The sequence below is a fragment of the Tachypleus tridentatus genome, chromosome 8 (genome assembly GCF_004210375.1).
Source record: "Tachypleus tridentatus isolate NWPU-2018 chromosome 8, ASM421037v1, whole genome shotgun sequence".
Lineage (NCBI taxonomy): Eukaryota > Metazoa > Arthropoda > Merostomata > Xiphosura > Limulidae > Tachypleus > Tachypleus tridentatus.
The window spans coordinates 152833559-152858696 of NC_134832.1; the positions used below are offsets into that span (position 1 = coordinate 152833559).

The window sequence follows — 25138 nt, forward strand, 5'->3', positions numbered from 1 at the left end:
AACACTATGTAACAAAAGTTGTGTTTCTGGACAGTATGTGTTATTTCTTAATTGGTTATGTTGTAAAAATACAGAAAATGGCCATTATTCCCTTCAAACTTTGCTTTTGTGACCTGGATAATGAAATTTAGAAATAAACCTATTTTCTCTGTAAAAACAGACAAATTTGCACATTTTTATTTACATAAGGTCTGAATGAAACAACATATGAATCAAGACTTACATGTATTTATACTAAAGTTATACATAAATGTTTAGAAGGTTTTTGAGATTTGCAACTGTAATGTAAATCACTTTCACGTATTAACCCCCAAATATAGTCTCCCATCATGTTTTCGTTATACACTCCTTGGTAGCAGCATTCAAAGTCCAGTATATCTCAGTGGAAGCACTCGCCTTGCTTCCCTGTGTATGCTCCCATGTTCTCATTGATTTTATCAAGATGAGTATCTAGAATATGGTCTTTCAGGGACATCCAACAGCCCATTTTGTGTAGTTCTTTACCAGAGCCTCAACCAGTACCACATAATTTTTGGCCTTGTGATTGCCCAAGAAGCCCCGAACCACTGCAACAAAGCTGCTCCAAGCTTTTTTTCTCTTCCCACTGAGCTTCTTGAGGAATTCTGTGCACTCCAGGATCTTCTTTATTTGTGGTCCAATGAAGATGCCAGGTTTGACTTTGCCTCACACAGCTTAGGGAAGAAGTTTTGAAGGTACTTGAAGGCTGCAGACTCCCTATCAAGAGCTGTGACAAATTGTTTCATAAGACCCAGTTTTATGTGCAATGGTGGGAACAATGCCTTCTGGCTCACACTTGACATTGGGCTTCTTCACAGAGAACTCGATCCGTTGTGGCCAGTGCTTCCTTTTGTAGGGCACTGTGATATCCCTGCTGTTGCAAAGGCAAAAATAACAGGGAACTTGGTAAAGCCTCCTTGGAGACCCATCAGGAATGCCACCATTTTGAAGTTTCCAATAACCTCCCAGCCATACTCATCATACTTCAAGGCTTCTAGCAAGGTCTTGATGCTGTTGTATTCCTCTTTGAGGTGCACCAAATGAGCCAGGGGAAGAGACGGATACTTATTCCCATTATGGAGCAGCACAGCTTTGAGGCTTCTGAATGAGCTATCAATGAAGAGGCACCACTCATTCGGGTTACAGGCAATTCTAATTGCCTTGCACAAACTGGATACATTGTGGCAGAATCAGAGCCCATCTTCATGAGGGAAGAAGCCTGAAAAATGTTGATGAAGCTTCCTCTGACTTGCAACTTGCACACTTTCATCTAAGAAATCTCACTCCTTGAGCCTAGATGTCAAAAGCTCTGCATTTTATTTTGTTAGACCAAGATCTCTGGAATGTTCTGGAAAATGGATAAATTTGAATATTTCAAAAGCAAAGTTTGAAGAGAAAAGCAGGCCTTTTCCATTAACTTTAAGCATAAGCAATTGGGAAATAACACTTTCTGCCCAGGAACAAGAAAAAGTAAAAATTTTGTTTCGTAGTGTAATGATTAGTATTCTTGGTTATATTCACATAGGTCATGGTTAGTAGTGTTGGTTGTATCCACATAGGTCATGGTTAGTAGTGTTGGTTATATCTACATAGTCATGATTTAGTATTGTTGGTTATATCCACATAATCATGATTTGTATTCTTGGTTTTATCCATATAGCTCATTATTAGTGTTGTTGATTATATCCAGATAGGTCATGATTAGTATTATTGGTTATATCCATAGAGGTTATGATTAGTGTTGTTGGTTATATCCATATAGCTCATTATTAGTGTTGTTGATTATATCCAGATAGGTCATGAGTAGTATTGTTGGTTTTATCCATTTCAGTCATGATTAGTATTGTTGGTTATATCCATTTCAGTCATGATTAGTATTGTTGGTTATATCCATTTCAGTCATTATTAGTATTATTGGTTATATCCATTTCAGTCATGATTAGTATTATTGGTTATATCCATACAGGTCATGATTAGCATTGTTGATTATACCCATACAGGTCATGATTTGTCTTGTGGGTTATATCCATACAGGTCATGTTTTGTCTTGTTGGTTATGTTTATATTGTCATGATTTATCTCTTTGGTTATATCCATTTAACATACTGTTTAACCTTTTGTCTCACCATGATGAAAGCCTTAAAGTAAACTTGTAACAGACTTAGATGGTTGAATTGTTTAGAATAATTTATTATTCTACTTTATGAGCAAAAGAGTAATTAATTAAAGAAGATGTAAATGTTGTATTTTAATTTCTAGATCTTGGATATAAGTGTTTTGCTTAAAACTTCTATAAAATGATTTAGACAGTTGTCCTTAAACTTTAATACGTTTAAACTGATTTGCAAAATATATGTAGCATGCAACATGACATATTTTCTCTGGATATCTAAAGCTAAACTACTTGTTTGTTTGTAAATGTGACATTAGGTTCCTGGTGATATTGAATATATTTCAAAAACTCGTAAAGTATTCATTAATTTGAACTTTCTGGTTATTTTTGTGTTAAGATTTCTATGGGATATCGTTTGACAGAAATGTTGCAACAATTCCTTAATGTCATGACTTCTGAACATTTGGATACATGTAAAGGAACCACCAATATCCATATTCCATTCACATAATTCTCTAATGTTCACAAAATTACATTTTAACAATGACGAGAAATAATTCAATCCACCTTGCTATTAATATATATAGTTAGCATACCTGTAACATGTAACATAACATAGAGCATAACCAGCATATCTGAAACATGTAACATAGTCAGCATACCTGTAATATGTAACACAACATACAGCATAACCAGCATACCTGGAACATGTAGCATAACCAGCATTCCTGTATCATGTAACATAACATACAGCATAACCAGCACACCTGGAACATGTAGCATAACCAGCATACCTGTAACATGTAACATAACATACAGCATAACCAGCACACCTGGAACATGTAACATAACCAGCATACCTGTATCATGTAACATAACATACAGCATAACCAGCACACCTGGAACATGTAACATAACCAGCATACCTGTATCATGTAACATAGCATACAGCATAACCAGCACACCTGGAACATGTAACATAACCAGCATACCTGTAACATGTAACATAACATACAGCATAACCAGCACACCTGGAACATGTAACATAACCAGCATACCTGTATCATGTAACATAGCATACAGCATAACCAGCACACCTGGAACATGTAACAAATGTTTGTTCAGATATTTCTATCTACAGCTTTGTACCAAGCATTTAACATTATGTAGGGAACTAAATTCTTTACAAACATTTTTCTCATAACTACCTTCACTTTTGTAATGTTAGTAGCTATGTTTTTTGTGAAACTTAAAGTTATAATTTATTTATAAAATGCTCTTTCTCACTGTGAGTTGAGCTCATGTGTGATGTTTCTAAACATTTCCACTGTCTACTCTGGGCACATTCTAAACATTAATCAGATAATAAAATTGTTAAAGATGAATAGATAATAAAACACAACTAAACAGTCTAGATTTATTTTAAGATAAAGGAAAACAAAAAAGCACATGTTTTAACAATTCTTTACTCAGTTGAAACTTTGAAATTGATAAACTGTGTGAAACACGAAAGGAAATACCCTTTGTTCACAAGGGTACACAATTATAAACTTTTGTTTGTTTAACATAAAATTTTTAAGAGTGAAGCAAAGGTGATATAGTTTGTTTAACATTTATGTGCAAAAGAATCAAACAAGTAATATACTGTTCAGAATTTCATACATTACTGGCTGTTTTAGTGCTTCATTGTGACAGTCGGCTTCTTTCTGATGGTACAGCACTGTTTGTAACAAAACTCAGAATCAAACAAGTAATATACTGTTCAGAATTTCATACATTACTGGCTGTTTTAGTGCTTCATTGTGACAGTCGGCTTCTTTCTGATGGTACAGCACTGTTTGTAACAAAACTCATTTTTCTAAGTGTTTTTCTGATCCTTTTTCATTATTAATGACATTTATTTGTTCAGGTTCAGGTGTTCCACTAAAACATCATTTTGGCATAATTCCAACCATGCATAAACCAGATAAAGCAAGTGTTGCTGACAAGTAAGTTTTTACATCATTTTTTAACTCATGTTAGTGATATTCCTCAACATTTAAATAATCTGATTATAAATTATCCTACAACATGTGGTGATAGTAACACATTTGTCTTTGATTAAACACTTTTCTTATTATGTTTGTATTTTTGTTTTTATAGTTTGCAGTTTATCATTTTAATGTACAACAGTGCAGACACCACAAACATGACTGGAATATCTTCTATCAAAGTGTACATGGAATATTCCTTACCAAAAACAGGTGAGAATAATGGGGTTTCATGTACAAGGTGTAAGTAGTAACAGTAAGATATACAATCCATCTGGTTTCTTTTTTCTTGTAATTTTTAAGGCTGTACCAATCAGTGATTGTTTTATCTTTTTAATTACACAAAGTTATTCAAACATAGAAAGATATGAAAACTAATATCTGTCTTATTCTCTGTTTTTTTCATTGTACTATATATTTTTATTTCTGCTCCCACAAAAACTAATTATTGTAATATTCCCAGTTATTGGTTCTCAGAGATTTTTTTTCATTTGTGGACGACAGTGGGACCTATTTACTGTGGTCCTTTCTGTAGACCACCTGAAAAGAATTTGCAAACCACAGATTTAGGATTACTGTCCTGTAGTGCTTAGTACAATCATCAGATACTGGTGGTGATTACTGTCCTGTAGTGCTTAGTACAATCATCAGGTACTGGTGGTGATTACTGTCCCGTAGTGCTTAGTACAATCATCAGGTACTGGTGGTGATTACTGTCCTGTAGTGCTTAGTACAATCATCATGTACTGGTGGTGATTACTGTCCCGTAGTGCTTAGTACAATCATCAGGTACTGGTGGTGATTACTGTCCTGTAGTGCTTAGTACAATCATCAGGTACTGGTGGTGATTACTGTCCTGTAGTGCTTAGTACAATCATCAGGTACTGGTGGTGATTACTGTCCTGTAGTGCTTAGTACAATCATCAGGTACTGGTGGTGATTACTGTCCTGTAGTGCTTAGTACAATCATCAGGTACTGGTGGTGATTACTGTCCTGTAGTGCTTAGTACAATCATCAGGTACTGGTGGTGATTACTGTCCTGTAGTGCTTAGTACAATCATCAGGTACTGGTGGTGATTACTGTCCTGTAGTGCTTAGTACAATCATCAGGTACTGGTGGTGATTACTGTCCTGTAGTGCTTAATACAATCATCAGGTACTGGTGGTGATTACTGTCCTGTAGTGCTTAGTACAATCATCAGGTACTGGTGGTGATTACTGTCCTGTAGTGCTTAGTACAATCATCAGGCACTGGTGGTGATTACTGTCCTGTAGTGCTTAGTACAATCATCAGGTACTGGTGGTGATTACTGTCCTGTAGTGCTTAGTACAATCATCAGGTACTGGTGGTGATTACTGTCCTGTAGTGCTTAGTACAATCATCAGGTACTGTTGGTGATTACTGTCCTGTAGTGCTTAGTACAATCATCAGGTACTGGTGGTGATTACTGTCCTGTAGTGCTTAGTACAATCATCAGGTACTGGTGGTGATTACTGTCCTATAGTGCTTAGTACAATCATCAGGTACTGGTGGTGATTACTGTCCTGTAGTGCTTAGTACAATCATCAGGTACTGGTGGTGATTACTGTCCTATAGTGCTTAGTACAATCATCAGCTACTGGTGGTTTGTGTTGTCCAACAGAGCTCTATCTCTTTTTGTAACTAGAATAAAACTGTTGTTTATATTTTTTTTTCTTTCTTTTTTATATATTTCCAAAATGCATTCTTTTAGAAAGAGTTCTAAATATGTTTCTTAACTTTTTTCAGTAGAGGATCTTAAATGGACTTGCTACATTATTGATAACTTTCGTACAAATCCATTCAGTGTTTGGCTTCAGAGTGGACGGCCAGTGTTCCCATCTCCTATTTTGATGGAAAAGATGAGACATCAAGAAGTAAGTTTTTTTTATAACAGCAATATTTCCCACACATCCTAGAAAAACTGGAAAATTTTCAAAGTTGGTTTCCAGACATGGAAAAGCCATGGAAAACTGTGACTTTATAAAATGCATTTTCTTATTCAATAGCAGTGAATCATTTTAATATACAATAACTTCATTTAATTAACCATATTTTAATTTAATTAAGTATTATAAAAATGTTGAAAAGATGTGAGGATAAGCTTGATATGAAGGGTGAATTGAAGCTACAAAGTGTCATGAGAAGAAATATCTGAGAAAATTATTTGGAATTAAACCTGAGAGTTCTGATTTTGATGCGACATATTTTATAATACTATTATTGATTCAGTTATAACTCGTAGATGCAAGGCATTGTTTGTCTATTGACAGCTTGTAAACTTTTTATTTTAGATTAGTCTGAAAAAAATAAACATTATATTTCCATTGTTATATAACATGTATTTACATTCTTGATGACAAGGAACCCACTTAAAATAAAAATGTATCTCAGAATGGCTGATATAGGTATTAATACTTTCAGTAATAAAGCAGAGAACAATGTTTCAACCTTCCTAGGTCATCTTCAGATGGACAAAGAGAGAGTTTGCAACTGACTGTTGCCAGATTCTTCCTGGGGATGAGAGTATAAACGGGTATGGGATTGTTGAGTTGCAGTTAGATGTTAGGTTATTAATTGGTTTAGGTATAAAGGTGTTGCTTTATATGTTTCCTGCTTAGTATCTGAGTGTTTTCTATGGTTATGTTGTGTTTATTTGATTTGCAATGTTCAAAAATATGTGAAGATATATATTTTTTTGGTTCTTTTTAATCTAGTTTCCATTTTTCTGCTTGTTTCTCTAAATTTAGAATTCATGTTGTGTTCATTAGTATACTTTTTATATAGTATGGACTTTAGTTTTGTACCTGGTTTTAAAAATAAATTTGGTGTTTACTGGAATGTTGTGTTTTGTTATTAGTGTTTTCCAAATGTTGGTTATTTTTTTCACTGATGTCAGAAATATGGTATGCAGCAGTATAAGGTTTTGTGGCTTGTTGTATCTTAGGGTTTATTATCGTTTGTTTGTTGTTGATTGTGTTGTTCATCTGGGTGTGTGCATTTAATTTTTTCAACAGTATTTGGAGGAAATTTGATGTTGATGAAGAGTTGTTTTATATTGTTCATTTCATTGTTAATTTTATCAGGTGAACATAGTTTTGTGACTGTGTTTATTTGGTTTCTTAACATGTTGAGTTTTTGTTTTGTTTCATGTGCTGAGTCCCAGGGATCATATAATATAGTTTGGGTGATATTTCTGTGGATTTCTGTTTTGAATTGCATATCAGTTCTTTTCCTCTTGAGGTTAAGAAATGTTATTTGGTTAGTTTCTTCCTGTTAACAGGTGAACTTAATATTGAAATGTATAGAGTTAACATGGTTGAAAAACTAAGTGTGTGTTCTATGAATGTGATTCCAGCAATTGCATTGTCTACATACCCAGTATAGTAGTGGGTGTAAGTCTGAATTGATCACTTGAGATTCAATCTGTGTCATAAAAATGTTGGCTAGAACTGGTAACACGGGATTCCCCATACTTAGATCATTTATTTGTAGGTAGTTTTAGTAATTGAACATAAAGTTAGTTTTGGTGGTAGTGAATTCTATAAGGGTTGCTAATTGGTTGCTGGGAATGTGTATCAATGGGTTGGGGTCTTGGATATAAAGTTCTAAAGCTGTCTTGCAGGCTTCAATGGTTGGGATTTCTGTGAAAATGGAGATTACATCAAAACTGGCCATTAAGGCTTTATGATTTAGTTGATTAAGAATATATTTAAAGTTAAAAGAGTCTTTGAAAAAGGAGCCAGCTATGTTACATATTTATAAAATTCCCACACTATATATTTACTGAGGTTGTAGTTAAATGATTCATAGGTTGATATTATGGGTTGTAGTGGACAATTGGTTTGTGAGGTTCAGGGCTGCCATATAGCTTTTGTGTGTGTGTCGGTCTTTTGACCACCAAAACTAAGTTTATGTTCAATAACCAAAACTACCCACAAATAAATGGCCTAAGTATGGAGAATCCCGTGTCACCAGTTCTAGCTAACGTTTTTATGACACAGATTGAATCACAAGCAATCAATTCAGCCTTACACCCACCACTATACTGGTACAGGTATGTAATAATACAGTTGCAGGATTCACATCTACGGAACATGCATTACTTAGTTTTTCCAATCACGTTAACTCAATACACCCTTACATTAAGTTCACTTGTGAAAAGGAAAAAAACTAACCAAATAGCATTTCTTAACCTCAAAATCACTAGAACTGATACACAATTCAAAACAGAAATCCACAGAAAAAGCACCCATACTGGATTATATATTCACTGGGACTCAGCACATGAAACAAAACAAAAATTCAACACATTAAGAAACCAAATAAACTCAGTCACAAAACTATGTTCACCTGATAAAATTAACGATAAAATGAACAAAATAAAACAACACTTCATCAACATCAACACATTTCCTCAAGAAACCATAGAAAAAATTGTATACACACACCTAGACAAACAACAATAAATCCCAAGTTACAACAAACTACAAAGCCTTATACTGCTGCATACCATATATTCCCAACATCAGTAAAAAAACAACCAACATTTGGAAAAAAACACTTACGACAGAACACAACATTCCAGTAAACACCAAATTTATTCAAAAAACAGGTTCAAAACTATAGTCCATAATATGTAAAATCTCCTGACAAACAAAACATGAATTCTACATTGGAGGTTCAAAACTATAGTCCATAATATGTAAAATCTCCTGACAAACAAAACACGAATTCTACATTGGAGAAACAAGCAGAAAAATGTAAACGAGATACACCTTCACACGTTTTTAACAAATCAAATAAATACAACATAACCGTAGAAAACATCTAGATACTAAGTATGGAAACAAATAAAAACAAATGCAAAATCAAAGAAGCCCTACTTATACAACAATTAAAACCAAAATTAAACCAATATAAAGTAACAACTTTATACCTATACTAATTAATAACCTAACTTCTAATTGCAATGCCCCCTACATACCCATTTATACTCTCATCCCTAAGATGTGCCTGGCAACCATCAGTTGCAAATTCTCTCTTTGTTGACCTGATGATGATGACCTAGGAAGGTTGAAACATTGTTCTCTGCTTTATTAGAAAGTGTTCATACCCATACCAGCTGTTCTAAGATACATGTATTTACATTATTATATCTTTCTTATGTACATGTCACTATTGAACAATTGGTTACATGGTTATCTTTGTTTTAAAACAAATGAACTTTTTTTTATACCACTCCCCCATGAAGAATTAAAGAGAGTCATTTGTCACTCCAAGTTTTGTGGACAGCCTATCTCAAGATTGAATGAACAGATGTGTACAACAAGTTCTTAATGCAAAATTCTAGAACTTGTTAAGGTTTGAAATTTTTTCTAATCTTATGGAAAGATTCTATGTCAAATTGGGAAGATTTAAACATAGGGGCATAGGTGTCTCATACACAGTTTTCACTTTAAATATGTTTCAAAATTAGGATGTTATATGTATATGTTTCACAAGCTATTTTCTGGTTTATCAGTCTTAAAATTTTTGTTTTTAGAATCCTTTTCGTTTGTATACACCACAGTCTTTGAAACATCCACCATGGAAGTTTCATCTCAAACTTCCACTTCCAGGCATTGCTTTGTTGCATATTTGTGCTAAAGGATCACCACCAGAAAAGGTATTGTACTTAAGTGAAATTTAATAATAAGATCTGTTTGATATTTGTTCAGAATTCTATTCCAGTCTTGTAAGTACCAGTAAACATTTAAGGTGTGAAATTATTGTATCTTTGGCCATAAACCCAATGATATCTCATGAGGTTTAGTTAGCTTACTAATTCTGCACACGTTTTCACCATAAATAAATAAAGTGTTATTTTATCTAGTAACCTACAATCTATAAAGTGTTATTTTATCTAGTAACCTACAATCTATAAAGTGTTATTTTATCTAGTAACCTACAATCTATAAAAGCTAACACATAACATTATGAACTTCCCGTTCACTTCCACCCGACAGATTCACGGAGTAAGAGTGATAGGAGTGAACAACTGCACTGTTTTGATTGTATGGAAGGATCTTTCCACTTGGTAGGTATTTTAGCTTTGTATTTTATGGTCATAGAATAACTTGTTTATTAATGATAAAGTAACTATTGTTCAGAGTTATTTTGAATATGGCCAAACAGAACATAGTATGTTGTGTCATTGCTTCTAAAACAACTCCAGTCATTTTTCCTGCAGTAAAATCTATGTATACATTTGTACTTCTGATATTTCTGAAGTAGACTTTCGGTTAATAATTTAATATAAAAAATAACCTAAATACAGTGGAGCGCTGTTAAGCCACAGTATTTGGGGGGTCAACCGCGGCTTAAGTGGTCCATGGCTTAAACCTTTGTGACTGAAAAGCCAAAGTCACCAACAGCTCTGCCGAAGAGCCTCATCCAGGCCATTGCGTGATCATTATATCGGATTATCGAATTAAAAATAATACTTTAATTATTGATTACTTTTTCACAGATTTACCACGGATTAACTTTAATGTATGGAGAGGTGTGATTCGGTAACAATGGCGGCCTCCATAAAGCTGACATAGAGAGCGGATAAGGTAGATTAACGGTCGATTTCTATTGTAATATATTTTATTTATTTCCCAAATTAAAGCAAATCCTTTTTAAATATCCCCTTGAAGTTATAAAGCCAGGATTAAATTCGTAAGCCGCGTTTTTACACGTTCTTAAATTAGAGGTTAGCTGCGATAATCCTGGCTTACATCATTCACAAGACTTACTACAGCGACTTAAGCGATTTCACGGTTTAATGGCCCGCGGCTTAAGGGCGCTCCACCGTATACAGTCCAGAGCTAAAAAAATAATTGTTACAAAATAATAAAGCTGTATTATGTATAACAAACTAGCTGAACATATATAATTTCATAAGCCATTACACAATGTTTGGCTAACTTAAAGCAGACATAAGTCTTTATTCCAAGCCAGTGATGTAAATTAATTAAATAAATGTACATATTAATATTAAAAAGTATTTTACACACAGTATTAAAGAGAAGTAAAGAATGTCCCTATTTGTTTCAACAGGGCTAGCTTCTTCAGATTTTAAATGTCACCGTTTGTTTCAACAGAGCTAGCTTCTTCAGATTTTAAATGTCACTATTTGTTTCAACAGGGCTAGCTTCTTCAGATTTTAAATGTCACTGTTTGTTTCAACAGGGCTAGCTTCTTCAGATTTTAAATGTTGCTATTTGTTTCAACAGGGCTAGCTTCTTCAGATTTTAAATGTCACTATTTGTTTCAACAGAACTAGCTTCTTCAGATTTTAAATGTCACTATTTGTTTCAACAGGGCTAGCTTCTTCAGATTTTAAATGTTGCTATTTGTTTCAACAGGGCTAGCTTCTTCAGATTTTAAATGTCACTGTTTGTTTCAACAGGACTAGCTTCTTCAGATTTTAAATGTTGCTATTTGTTTCAACAGGGCTAGCTTCTTCAGATTTTAAATGTCACTATTTGTTTCAACAGAACTAGCTTCTTCAGATTTTAAATGTCACTATTTGTTTCAACAGGGCTAGCTTCTTCAGATTTTAAATGTCACTATTTGTTTCAACAGGGCTAGCTTCTTCAGATTTTAAATGTTGCTATTTGTTTCAACAGGGCTAGCTTCTTCAGATTTTAAATGTTGCTATTTGTTTCAACAGGGCTAGCTTCTTCAGATTTTAAATGTTGCTATTTGTTTCAACAGGGCTAGCTTCTTCAGATTTTAAATGTTGCTATTTGTTTCAACAGGGCTAGCTTCTTCAGATTTTAAATGTTGCTATTTGTTTCAACAGGGCTAGCTTCTTCAGATTTTAAATGTCACTATTTGTTTCAACAGGGCTAGCTTCTTCAGATTTTAAATGTCACTATTTGTTTCAACAAGGCTAGCTTCTTCATATTTTAAATGTCACTATTTGTTTCAACAGGGCTAGCTTCTTCAGATTTTAAATGTCACTATTTGTTTCAACAAGGCTAGCTTCTTCATATTTTAAATGTCACTATTTGTTTCAACAGGGCTAGCTTCTTCAGATTTTAAATGTCACTGTTTGTTTCAACAGGGCTAGCTTCTTCAGATTTTAAATGTCACTGTTTTTTCAACAGGGCTAGCTTCTTCAGATTTTAAATGTATTTTTCACTTTAAGCTCTATATTTAATACATTATCAACTGAATCATAATTCAGGGCTTCCTTTACATGTAAAACTGAAAAATCCAAGTATCGTATTTGAGGTATTTAATGTTAAAATTAAGTGAAATTGGGTAGTTAGAATAACATCTTCATTGATACTTCTGTGTGTCTTTACAGCTGTCTTTTAACATATGAGGTAGAATTCTGGGAAAAAGGTGGTGTTACTGGTTACCGAAGAATTAACACCCAAGACATTATGTTTCCATCCTTCCAGTTCTCTTGTTTCCACGGAAGAGGTTAGTGTATGTAAATATTAAACATATCTCTGTTTCATGTTACAGGAGAGGTCAGTGTATATAAACATTAAACATATCTATGTTTCATGTTACAGGAGAGGTCAGTGTATATAACTATTAAATATATGTCTGTATTCCATTACAGGAGAGAATAGGGTCTATTATTATTAAACATGCTTCTTTTGTGTTACTGAGTTGAGAATTAGCAACAAAACTATTTGTTTAGAAAGTTTACTTGGAAGATAACAATTTACTGTTTTAACTGATTCAGGACTTTCCAACATGTTGACAACATTTCATTGAGACACACTATTATATTAGTACAGTGACATTGAGGGACACACTATTATATTGGTACAGTGACATTGAGACACACTATTATATCAGTACAGTGTCATTGAGACACACTATTATATTAGTACAGTGACATTGAGAGACACACTATTATATTAGTACAGTGACATTGAGACACACTATTATATTAGTACAGTGACATTGAGAGACACACTATTATATTAGTACAGTGACATTGAGACACACTATTATATTAGTACAGTGACATTGAGAGACACACTATTATATCAGTACAGTGACATTGAGACACACTATTATATTAGTACAGTGACATTGAGAGACACACTATTATATTAGTACAGTGACATTGAGAGACACACTATTATATTAGTACAGTGACATTGAGAGACACACTATTATATTAGTACAGTGACATTGAGACACACTATTATATTAGTACAGTGACATTGAGAGACACACTATTATATTAGTACAGTGACATTGAGAGACACACTATTATATTAGTACAGTGACATTGAGACACACTATTATATCAGTACAGTGACATTGAGAGACACACTATTATATTAGTACAGTGACATTGAGAGACACACTATTATATTAGTACAGTGACATTGAGAGACACACTATTATATTAGTACAGTGTCATTGAGACACACTATTATATTAGTACAGTGACATTGAGAGACACACTATTATATTAGTACAGTGACATTGAGAGACACACTATTATATTAGTACAGTGACATTGAGAGACACACTATTATATTAGTACAGTGACATTGAGACACACTATTATATTAGTACAGTGACATTGAGAGACACACTATTATATCAGTACAGTGACATTGATACACACTATTATATTAGTACAGTGACATTGAGAGACACACTATTATATCAGTACAGTGACATTGAGACACACTATTATATTAGTACAGTGACATTGAGAGACACACTATTATATTAGTACAGTGACATTGAGACACACTATTATATTAGTACAGTGACATTGAGAGACACACTATTATATTAGTACAGTGACATTGAGACACACTATTATATTAGTACAGTGACATTGAGAGACACACTATTATATTAGTACAGTGACATTGAGACACACTATTATATCAGTACAGTGACATTGAGAGACACACTATTATATTAGTACAGTGACATTGAGAGACACACTATTATATTAGTACAGTGACATTGAGAGACACACTATTATATTAGTACAGTGACATTGAGACACACACTATTATATTAGTACAGTGACATTGAGAGACACACTATTATATTAGTACAGTGACATTGAGAGACACACTATTATATTAGTACAGTGACATTGAGACACACTATTATATTAGTACAGTGACATTGAGAGACACACTATTATATTAGTACAGTGACATTGAGACACACTATTATATTAGTACAGTGACATTGAGACACACTATTATATTAGTACAGTGACATTGAGAGAGACACTATTATATTAGTACAGTGACATTGAGACACACTATTATATCAGTACAGTGACATTGAGAGACACACTATTATATTAGTACAGTGACATTGAGAGACACACTATTATATTAGTACAGTGACATTGAGAGACACACTATTATATTAGTACAGTGACATTGAGACACACTATTATATTAGTACAGTGACATTGAGAGACACACTATTATATCAGTACAGTGACATTGAGACACACTATTATATTAGTACAGTGACATTGAGAGACACACTATTATATCAGTACAGTGACATTGAGACACACTATTATATTAGTACAGTGACATTGAGAGACACACTATTATATTAGTACAGTGACATTGAGACACACAATTATATTAGTACAGTGACATTGAGAGACACTATTATATTAGTACAGTGTCATTGAGACACACTATTATATTAGTACAGTGACATTGAGAGACACACTATTATATTAGTACAGTGACATTGAGACACACTATTATATTAGTACAGTGACATTGAGAGAGACACTATTATATTAGTACAGTGACATTGAGACACTATTATATCAGTACAGTGACATTGAGAGACACACTATTATATTAGTACAGTGACATTGAGAGACACACTATTATATTAGTACAGTGACATTGAGACACACTATTATATTAGTACAGTGACATTGAGAGACACACTATTATATTAGTACAGTGACATTGAGAGACACACTATTATATTAGTACAGTGACATTGAGACACACTATTATATTAGTACAGTGACATTGAGAGACACACTATTATATTAGTACAGTGACATTGAGACACACTATTATATTAGTACAGTGACATTGAGAGACACTATTATATTAGTACAGTGACATTGAGACACACTATTATATCAGTACAGTGACATTGAGAGACACACTATTATATTAGTACAGTGACATTGAGAGACACACTATTATATTAGTACAGTGACATTGAGACACACTATTATATTAGTACAGTGACATTGAGACACACTATTATATTAGTACAGTGACATTGAGAGACACACTATTATATTAGTACAGTGACATTGAGAGACACACTATTATATTAGTACAGTGACATTGAGACACACTATTATATCAGTACAGTGACATTGAGAGACACACTATTATATTAGTACAGTGACATTGAGAGACACACTATTATATTAGTACAGTGACATTGAGAGACACACTATTATATTAGTACAGTGTCATTGAGACACACTATTATATTAGTACAGTGACATTGAGAGACACACTATTATATTAGTACAGTGACATTGAGAGACACACTATTATATTAGTACAGTGACATTGAGAGACACACTATTATATTAGTACAGTGACATTGAGACACACTATTATATTAGTACAGTGACATTGAGAGACACACTATTATATCAGTACAGTGACATTGATACACACTATTATATTAGTACAGTGACATTGAGAGACACACTATTATATCAGTACAGTGACATTGAGACACACTATTATATTAGTACAGTGACATTGAGAGACACACTATTATATTAGTACAGTGACATTGAGACACACTATTATATTAGTACAGTGACATTGAGAGACACACTATTATATTAGTACAGTGACATTGAGACACACTATTATATTAGTACAGTGACATTGAGAGATACACTATTATATTAGTACAGTGACATTGAGACACTATTATATCAGTACAGTGACATTGAGAGACACACTATTATATTAGTACAGTGACATTGAGAGACACACTATTATATTAGTACAGTGACATTGAGAGACACACTATTATATTAGTACAGTGACATTGAGACACACTATTATATTAGTACAGTGACATTGAGAGACACACTATTATATTAGTACAGTGACATTGAGAGACACACTATTATATTAGTACAGTGACATTGAGACACACTATTATATTAGTACAGTGACATTGAGAGACACACTATTATATTAGTACAGTGACATTGAGACACACTATTATATTAGTACAGTGACATTGAGACACACTATTATATTAGTACAGTGACATTGGAGAGAGACACTATTATATTAGTACAGTGACATTGAGACACACTATTATATCAATACAGTGACATTGAGAGACACACTATTATATTGGTACAGTGACATTGAGAGACACACTATTATATTAGTACAGTGACATTGAGAGACACACTATTATATTAGTACAGTGACATTGAGACACACTATTATATTAGTACAGTGACATTGAGAGACACACTATTATATCAGTACAGTGACATTGAGACACACTATTATATTAGTACAGTGACATTGAGAGACACACTATTATATCAGTACAGTGACATTGAGACACACTATTATATTAGTACAGTGACATTGAGAGACACACTATTATATTAGTACAGTGACATTGAGACACACAATTATATTAGTACAGTGACATTGAGAGACACTATTATATTAGTACAGTGTCATTGAGACACGCTATTATATTAGTACAGTGACATTGAGAGACACACTATTATATTAGTACAGTGACATTGAGACACACTATTATATTAGTACAGTGACATTGAGAGAGACACTATTATATTAGTACAGTGACATTGAGACACTATTATATCAAAGTACAGTGACATTGAGGAGACACACTATTATATTAGTACAGTGACATTGAGAGACACACTATTATATTAGTACAGTGACATTGAGACACACTATTATATTAGTACAGTGACATTGAGAGACACACTATTATATTAGTACAGTGACATTGAGAGACACACTATTATATTAGTACAGTGACATTGAGACACACTATTATATTAGTACAGTGACATTGAGAGACACACTATTATATTAGTACAGTGACATTGAGACACACTATTATATTAGTACAGTGACATTGAGAGAGACACTATTATATTAGTACAGTGACATTGAGACACACTATTATATCAGTACAGTGACATTGAGAGACACACTATTATATTAGTACAGTGACATTGAGAGACACACTATTATATTAGTACAGTGACATTGAGAGACACACTATTATATTAGTACAGTGACATTGAGACACACTATTATATTAGTACAGTGACATTGAGAGAGACACACTATTATATCAGTACAGTGACATTGAGACACACTATTATATTAGTACAGTGACATTGAGAGACACACTATTATATCAGTACAGTGACATTGAGACACACTATTATATTAGTACAGTGACATTGAGAGACACACTATTATATTAGTACAGTGACATTGAGACACACTATTATATTAGTACAGTGACATTGAGAGACACACTATTATATTAGTACAGTGTCATTGAGACACGCTATTATATTAGTACAGTGACATTGAGAGACACACTATTATATTAGTACAGTGACATTGAGACACACTATTATATTAGTACAGTGACATTGAGAGACACACTATTATATTAGTACAGTGACATTGAGACACACTATTATATCAGTACAGTGACATTGAGAGACACACTATTATATTAGTACAGTGACATTGAGAGACACACTATATGAGTACAGTGACATTGAGAGACACTATTATATTAGTACAGTGACATTGAGAGACACACTATTATATTAGTACAGTGTCATTGAGACACACTATTATATCAGTACAGTGACATTGAGAGACACACTATTATATCAGTACAGTAACATTGAGACACACTATTATATTAGTACAGTGACTTTGAGACACACTATTATATTAGTACAGTGACATTGAGACAACTATTATATTAGTACAGTAACATTGAGACACACTATTATATCAGTACAGTGACATTGAGAGACACACTATTATATTAGTACAGTGACATTGAGAGACACACTATTATATTGGTACAGTGACATTGAGACAACTATTATATTAGTACAGTAACATTGAGACACACTATTATATTAGTACAGTGACATTGAGAGACACACTATTATATCAGTACAGTAACATTGAGACACACTATTATATTAGTACAGTGACATTGAGACACACTATTATATTAGTACAGTGACATTGAGACACACTATTATATTAGTACAGTAACATTGAGACACACTATTATATCAGTACAGTGACATTGAGAGACACACTATTATATCAGTACAGTGACATTGAGAGACACACTATTATATTGGTACAGTGACATTGAGAGACACACTATTATATTAGTACAGTGACATTGAGCTTGAAATATTGCTGTTGAAAGTCAGTGATTAGGAATGATAGCAAATTTTTAACTTAGAGGTTTACCCTTGTAGCATTCTTTGTGTTGTATTTAGCAGTCTTATATATATTTTAACTGTTCTAGAAAGTCAGAATGTTCTATCTACAATTAACACTTCATTAACATGTGGCAGTAAAGTCTTATCAAATAAAGTTGTGAAATTACACAATTCTAGAGAGTAAAAATTTGTCAACAACATTACTGGTGAACCAACCTTTAATGTGGCCTAGTGCCTCTGGCAGTTCAAGAGAATTCAGTTGGTTAAATTACAACATCAACTGTAATTGGAACACTGACAGTTTAGTTGTAGGTTAACTTCTCTCTCGGAACCTTTTACAGTAACTGATTATTTATGTCACAAACAATGTCATTTCATTGTGCAAGAATTTTCTTTTACACAACCACTAATAATTGTGTTAGATAACGGGGAACACTTTCTCCTGATCTCTTCTACATCCTTAACTAAGTTCTCATATTTGTCAAGAATAGTAATATAGTTGTTTGTTTGACTGACTGCAAACTTTACAACACTAACTTAAGAAAAAGTTCTGAAGTAAACTGTTTTATATCAATGAAGATATTAAAAGCAGAGAAAACAAAAATAAACTACAAATTTACACATACATTATGCATTCAACATAAACAACATTATTGGCCTAACAACAGTATTGTGATAGTTCTGTTGCTAAGTGATGATGTATAACACAATTATAAAGTTAGTACTTAGACATCAAAGAATTAGTAATATTTTATTAAATTTTTGTAGCCCTATTATTTATTGAAACATAATTTATAAATATCTATGTTAAGAAGAGTATGAAACCAAAAATTTAATAGCAGTTATTAAATGGTTATTGTGTGTATGCTGACATTACAATAACAAACATAATAAGTAAAAATGAAAATATTTAACTCCTTCTGTGTCTGCAGATGTTTGGAGAACTTGTTCAGTTACTGGACTATACAGAGTGAGAGCTGTGGACTTTTGGGACCAAAAGGGACATTTTTCTCATCCAGTGTATTATGTATATCTTACATAAGATTGCTATACAGTACTTTCTTTTATTATGTATATTTTACATAAGATTGCTATACAGTACTTTCTTTTATTATGTATATTTTACATAAGATTGCTATAAGTACTTTCTTTTATTATGTATATCTTACATAAGATTGCTATACAGTACTTTCTTTTATTATGTATATCTTACATAAGATTGCTATACAGTACTTTCTTTTATTATGCATATTTTACATAAGATTACTATACAGTACTTTCTTTTATTATGTATATCTTACATAAGATTGCTATACAGTACTTTCTTTTATTATGTATATTTTACATAAGATTGCTATACAGTACTTTCTTTTATTATGTATATCTTACATAAGATTGCTATACAGTACTTTCTTTTATTATGTATATTTTACATAAGATTGCTATACAGTACTTTCTTTTATTATGTATATCTTACATAAGATTGCTATACAGTACTTTCTTTTATTATGCATATCTTACATAAGATTGCTATACAGTACTTTCTTTTATTATGCATATTTTACATAAGATTGCTATAAAGTACTTTCTTTTATTATGCATATCTTACATAAGATTGCTATACAGTACTTTCTTTTATTATGTATATTTTACATAAGATTGCTATACAGTACTTTCTTTTATTATGAATATTTTACATAAGATTGCTATACAGTACTTTCTTTTATTATGTATATTTCACATAAGATTGCTATACAGTACTTTCTTTTATTATGTAGATTTTACATAAGATTGCTATAAGTACTTTCTTTTATTATGTATATCTTACATAAGATTGCTATACAGTACTTTCTTTTATTATGCATATCTTACATAAGATTGCTATACAGTACTTTCTTTTATTATGCATATTTTACATAAGATTGCTATAAAGTACTTTCTTTTATTATGCATATTTTACATGGATTGCTATACAGTACTTTCTTTTATTATGTATATTTCACATAAGATTGCTATACAGTACTTTCTTTTATTATGCATATCTTACATAAGATTGCTATACAGTACTTTCTTTTATTATGTATATTTTACATAAGATTGCTATACAGTACTTTCTTTTATTATGAATATTTTACATAAGATTGCTATACAGTACTTTCTTTTATTATGTATATTTCACATAAGATTGCTATACAGTACTTTCTTTTATTATGTAGATTTTACATAAGATTGCTATAAGTACTTTCTTTTATATGTATATATCTTACATAAGATTGCTATACAGTACTTTCTTTTATTATGCATATCTTACATAAGATTGCTATACAGTACTTTCTTTTATTATGCATATTTTACATAAGATTGCTATAAAGTACTTTCTTTTATTATGCATATTTTACATAAGATTGCTATACAGTACTTTCTTTTATTATGTATATTTCACATAAGATTGCTATACAGTACTTTCTTTTATTATGCATATCTTACATAAGATTGCTATACAGTACTTTCTTTTATTATGTATATTTTACATAAGATTGCTATACAGTACTTTCTTTTATTATGAATATTTTACATAAGATTGCTATACAGTACTTTCTTTTATTATGTATATTTCACATAAGATTGCTATACAGTACTTTCTTTTATTATGTATATTTTACATAAGATTGCTATACAGTACTTTCTTTTATTATGTATATTTTACATAAGATTGCTATACAGTACTTTCTTTTATTATGTAGATTTTACATAAGATTACTATACAGTACTTTCTTTTATTATGTATATCTTACATAAGATTGCTATACAGTACTTTCTTTTATTATGTAGATTTTACATAAGATTGCTATAAGTACTTTCTTTTATTATGTATATCTTACATAAGATTGCTATACAGTACTTTCTTTTATTATGTATATTTCACATAAGATTGCTATACAGTACTTTCTTTTATTATGTAGATTTTACATAAGATTACTATACAGTACTTTCTTTTATTATGTATATCTTACATAAGATTGCTATACAGTACTTTCTTTTATTATGTATATTTTACATAAGATTGCTATACAGTACTTTCTTTTATTATGTATATCTTACATAAGATTGCTATACAGTACTTTCTTTTATTATGTAGATTTTACATAAGATTACTATACAGTACTTTCTTTTATTATGTAGATTTTACATAAGATTGCTATGCAGTACTTTCTTTATTATGTAGATTTTACATAAGATTGCTATGCAGTACTTTCTTTTATTATGTATATTTTACATAAGATTGCTATGCAGTACTTTTGTTATTTTTTTAGTACATACAAATATCACCTGTTTTGTCATGGACCCTGTGTTTCATAGTGTCACCATATGTGTTTCATTATATTTTAATTATAACCTGTTATTGTTGAACTTTAATTAACTGAGATATTATATTGCCAAAAGTATGTATGAGATACTATGTTTTCAACAACAAATAATCATGTTTTGTACAGTATATGCTTTGTCATAAATATTTCACTGAATTTGTTTACAGTTTTGGATGTTATGTTAATTTATTCTTTTACACTCCATTAAATGGGCTGGTGTCAGCTGTGTAGAATTTATTGTTTAACACTCTATTAAACAGGTTAGTGTCACATATGTTGAATATATTGTTTAACACTATTAAACAAGTTAGTGTTTCTTGTGTACAGAATCCTGTTAGTTTATTTACACACATTACTGTTTTGTAAATTATTTTCATATATTTCACATATGGTCTTTAGCTCACTTTTAGAGTAACCTTGGCATGGATGGAGAGAATCCAACTGTTTCATTAAAACAGAACAGTGTAATCAGAGCTGGCATGGGTAATGAGAATACAATTTTTTTATTAAAACCAAATATTGTGATCAGAGCTGGCATGGGTGGAGGAATCCAACTTTTTGTTTAAAACAGAACAGTGTGATCAGAGCTGGCATGGATGGAGGGAATCCAACTTTTTGTTTAAAATAGAACAGTGTGATCAGAGCTGGCATGGATGGAGGAATCCAACTTTTTGTTTAAAACCAAATATTGAAATCAGAGCTGGCATGGATGGAGGGAATCCAACTTTTTGTTTAAAACAGAACAGTGTGATCAGAGCTGGCATGGATGGAGGGAATCCAACTTTTTGTTTAAAACAGAACAGTGTGATCAGAGCTGGCATGGATGGAGGGAATCCAACTTTTTGTTTAAAACAGAACAGTGTGATCAGAGCTGGCATGGATGGAGGGAATCCAACTCTTTGTTTAAAACCAAATATTGTAATCAGAGCTGGCATGGATGGAGGGAATCCAACTTTTTGTTTAAAACAGAACAGTGTGATCAGAGCTGGCATGGATGGAGGAATCCAATATTTTTATTAAAACAGAACCTTGTGGTCAGAGCTAGCATGAATGGAGGGAATCCAACTTTTTTGTGAAAATAGAACATTGTGATCAGAGTTGGCATGGATGGAAGGAATCCAATATTTTGAATAAAAACAGAGTAATTTGACAGACAGTGTTGATACAATGTTGCACCTGCTTAGTTTTCTGAATGTTAAAAATTAAGAAATTCAGCCATGTGAGATTATATGATGAAAATAACAACTCTTTACTGAGGTGTTTAGCACAATTTAAGAAATTATGAAAAACTGTCAAATAAGTTTTAATACGTCTTATGGTCCTGATGCTATTTCTACTAAAGTTATTAGGAGTTCTGTCTCATGTATGTGTATTAGCCAGTTCTTTTCTTTGAATCAGAGATTTCCAATATAAAAGAGAGCTTGAAGAGTATTTAATACAAAGCATTCCAAGAACAACTTACAGGAAACCTGTTACCATTATTTCAATGATTATGAGAATGTTTTAAAATACTGTTTCTTAATAACAGTCAAAAGACATTTCTACCAGATGCTAGACAAACAATTAATACTACCGTTGTTGGTTTGTTTGTGAATACAAGGCTACAAACTAAATAGATTCACACTGTTACTTGATTTGGCTATGAACCCTTAATTTTGTTTCATCAGGAGATCCATCAGGTTCTTATTAGGTTACTTGATATGGCTATAAACTCTTGGTTCTGTTTCATCAGGAGATCCATTAGGTTCTTATTAGGGGTTACTAGATATGGCTATAAACCCTTAGATTCATTTCATGAGGAAATCCATCAGTTTTGTTCTAGGTTACTTAATATGGCTATAAACTCTTGGTTCCATTTTGTCAAGAGATTCATTAGCTGTTTAAAAATCAATGAATAACTTATGGAATACATCATATAAATGACTGATATTACCTGGGATTAGTTAGGCTCTCTCATTAAATGGATATAAGGGAGTTAGATTGGATGATTGTGTCCAACATGGTTATAGAAAAGTTATTTTACAGATTAAATCATATTATTATTACACTGTAGTTTCAGTTAATTTATTATACTTTGTTGAGTATGTTTCTCATTTAACCTTAAAAGAAGTTGGAATGAACTCGCAGCTAAATAAGGGTTAATACTTTTACACTACAACGGATTTTAATCTCGGAAAGTGTTTTATCATATTCGTGAAACCTGGAAGTATAGATGTCATCATGTTCAGAACTATTTCTAGCATATCTTATTTGTTTGACTACACTCTACAGTGGCATCAAAGAGCCACACATTTCTTTAAATCCACACAATTTCCATACCAACAGATTTTATTCACCTGCATTTTCTCTCTCACAAGAATCATTTTTAATTAGACAGAAGGACTTTAAATAACTGTTTTAATACCTTGCCTGCCTTTTTTATCTAGTTGACCTTTACCTTATTTATTACTTATATAATAGAATAAATTATAGTAAGGAAGGAGGGCCTGGTATTTTTAAACTGAAGAATTCTGCTTCTGTGATAACTATAAGAAGAACAAAACATGTAAAGATAGCCACAGTCCTATGATCAGGTCTTTAGATACTTTACAACTTGTATTAGTTCTCAACTTATTAATACTGACTTGGAAGATGTAAACAGTTGATTACAACTGGTCCAAAGACTTAAAGAATCAACTTAATATTTTCCTTTATAAACTGTGCTGACATAAATTTATTATCCAACTACTCTGTAACTGGATTGCCCACTATCTAGCAAAGTGGACATTATACCAAGTGTAATTGTTGTTTATATATAATATAAATATATATGTGCTTTACTGTGTAGTTTGTTTTATTAACTGCTTGATAATTCTTAAAGATCCATGAAAAACAATTCGTACTGTGTTGATATAAAATTTTTTAACAAAAAGCTTTTCGAACTCTTGATGTATATATTTAATGTTTGACCTTTTTGTAATATTCTAATTAATTGTTAGATATCAGTTTAGCATACAGGACATTATGTGTGATGCCAAATTAATAATACA

At 32.0% G+C, this 25138-nt stretch overlaps 1 protein-coding gene across 1 annotated transcript in view; it reads left to right on the forward strand.

Moving 5' to 3' along the window:
- Nucleotides 1-20585, forward strand: part of Idua (alpha-L-iduronidase) — a 165373-nt gene extending 144788 nt beyond the window's left edge. Inside the window, 7 exon segments of the mRNA XM_076452166.1 lie at nucleotides 4041-4119; nucleotides 4274-4374; nucleotides 5931-6058; nucleotides 9727-9849; nucleotides 10190-10260; nucleotides 12526-12644; nucleotides 19674-20585. Coding sequence (XP_076308281.1) covers nucleotides 4041-4119; nucleotides 4274-4374; nucleotides 5931-6058; nucleotides 9727-9849; nucleotides 10190-10260; nucleotides 12526-12644; nucleotides 19674-19783 — 731 coding nt within the window. The 3' untranslated portion in view covers nucleotides 19784-20585.
- The last annotated feature ends 4553 nt before the right edge of the window (nucleotides 20586-25138 follow it).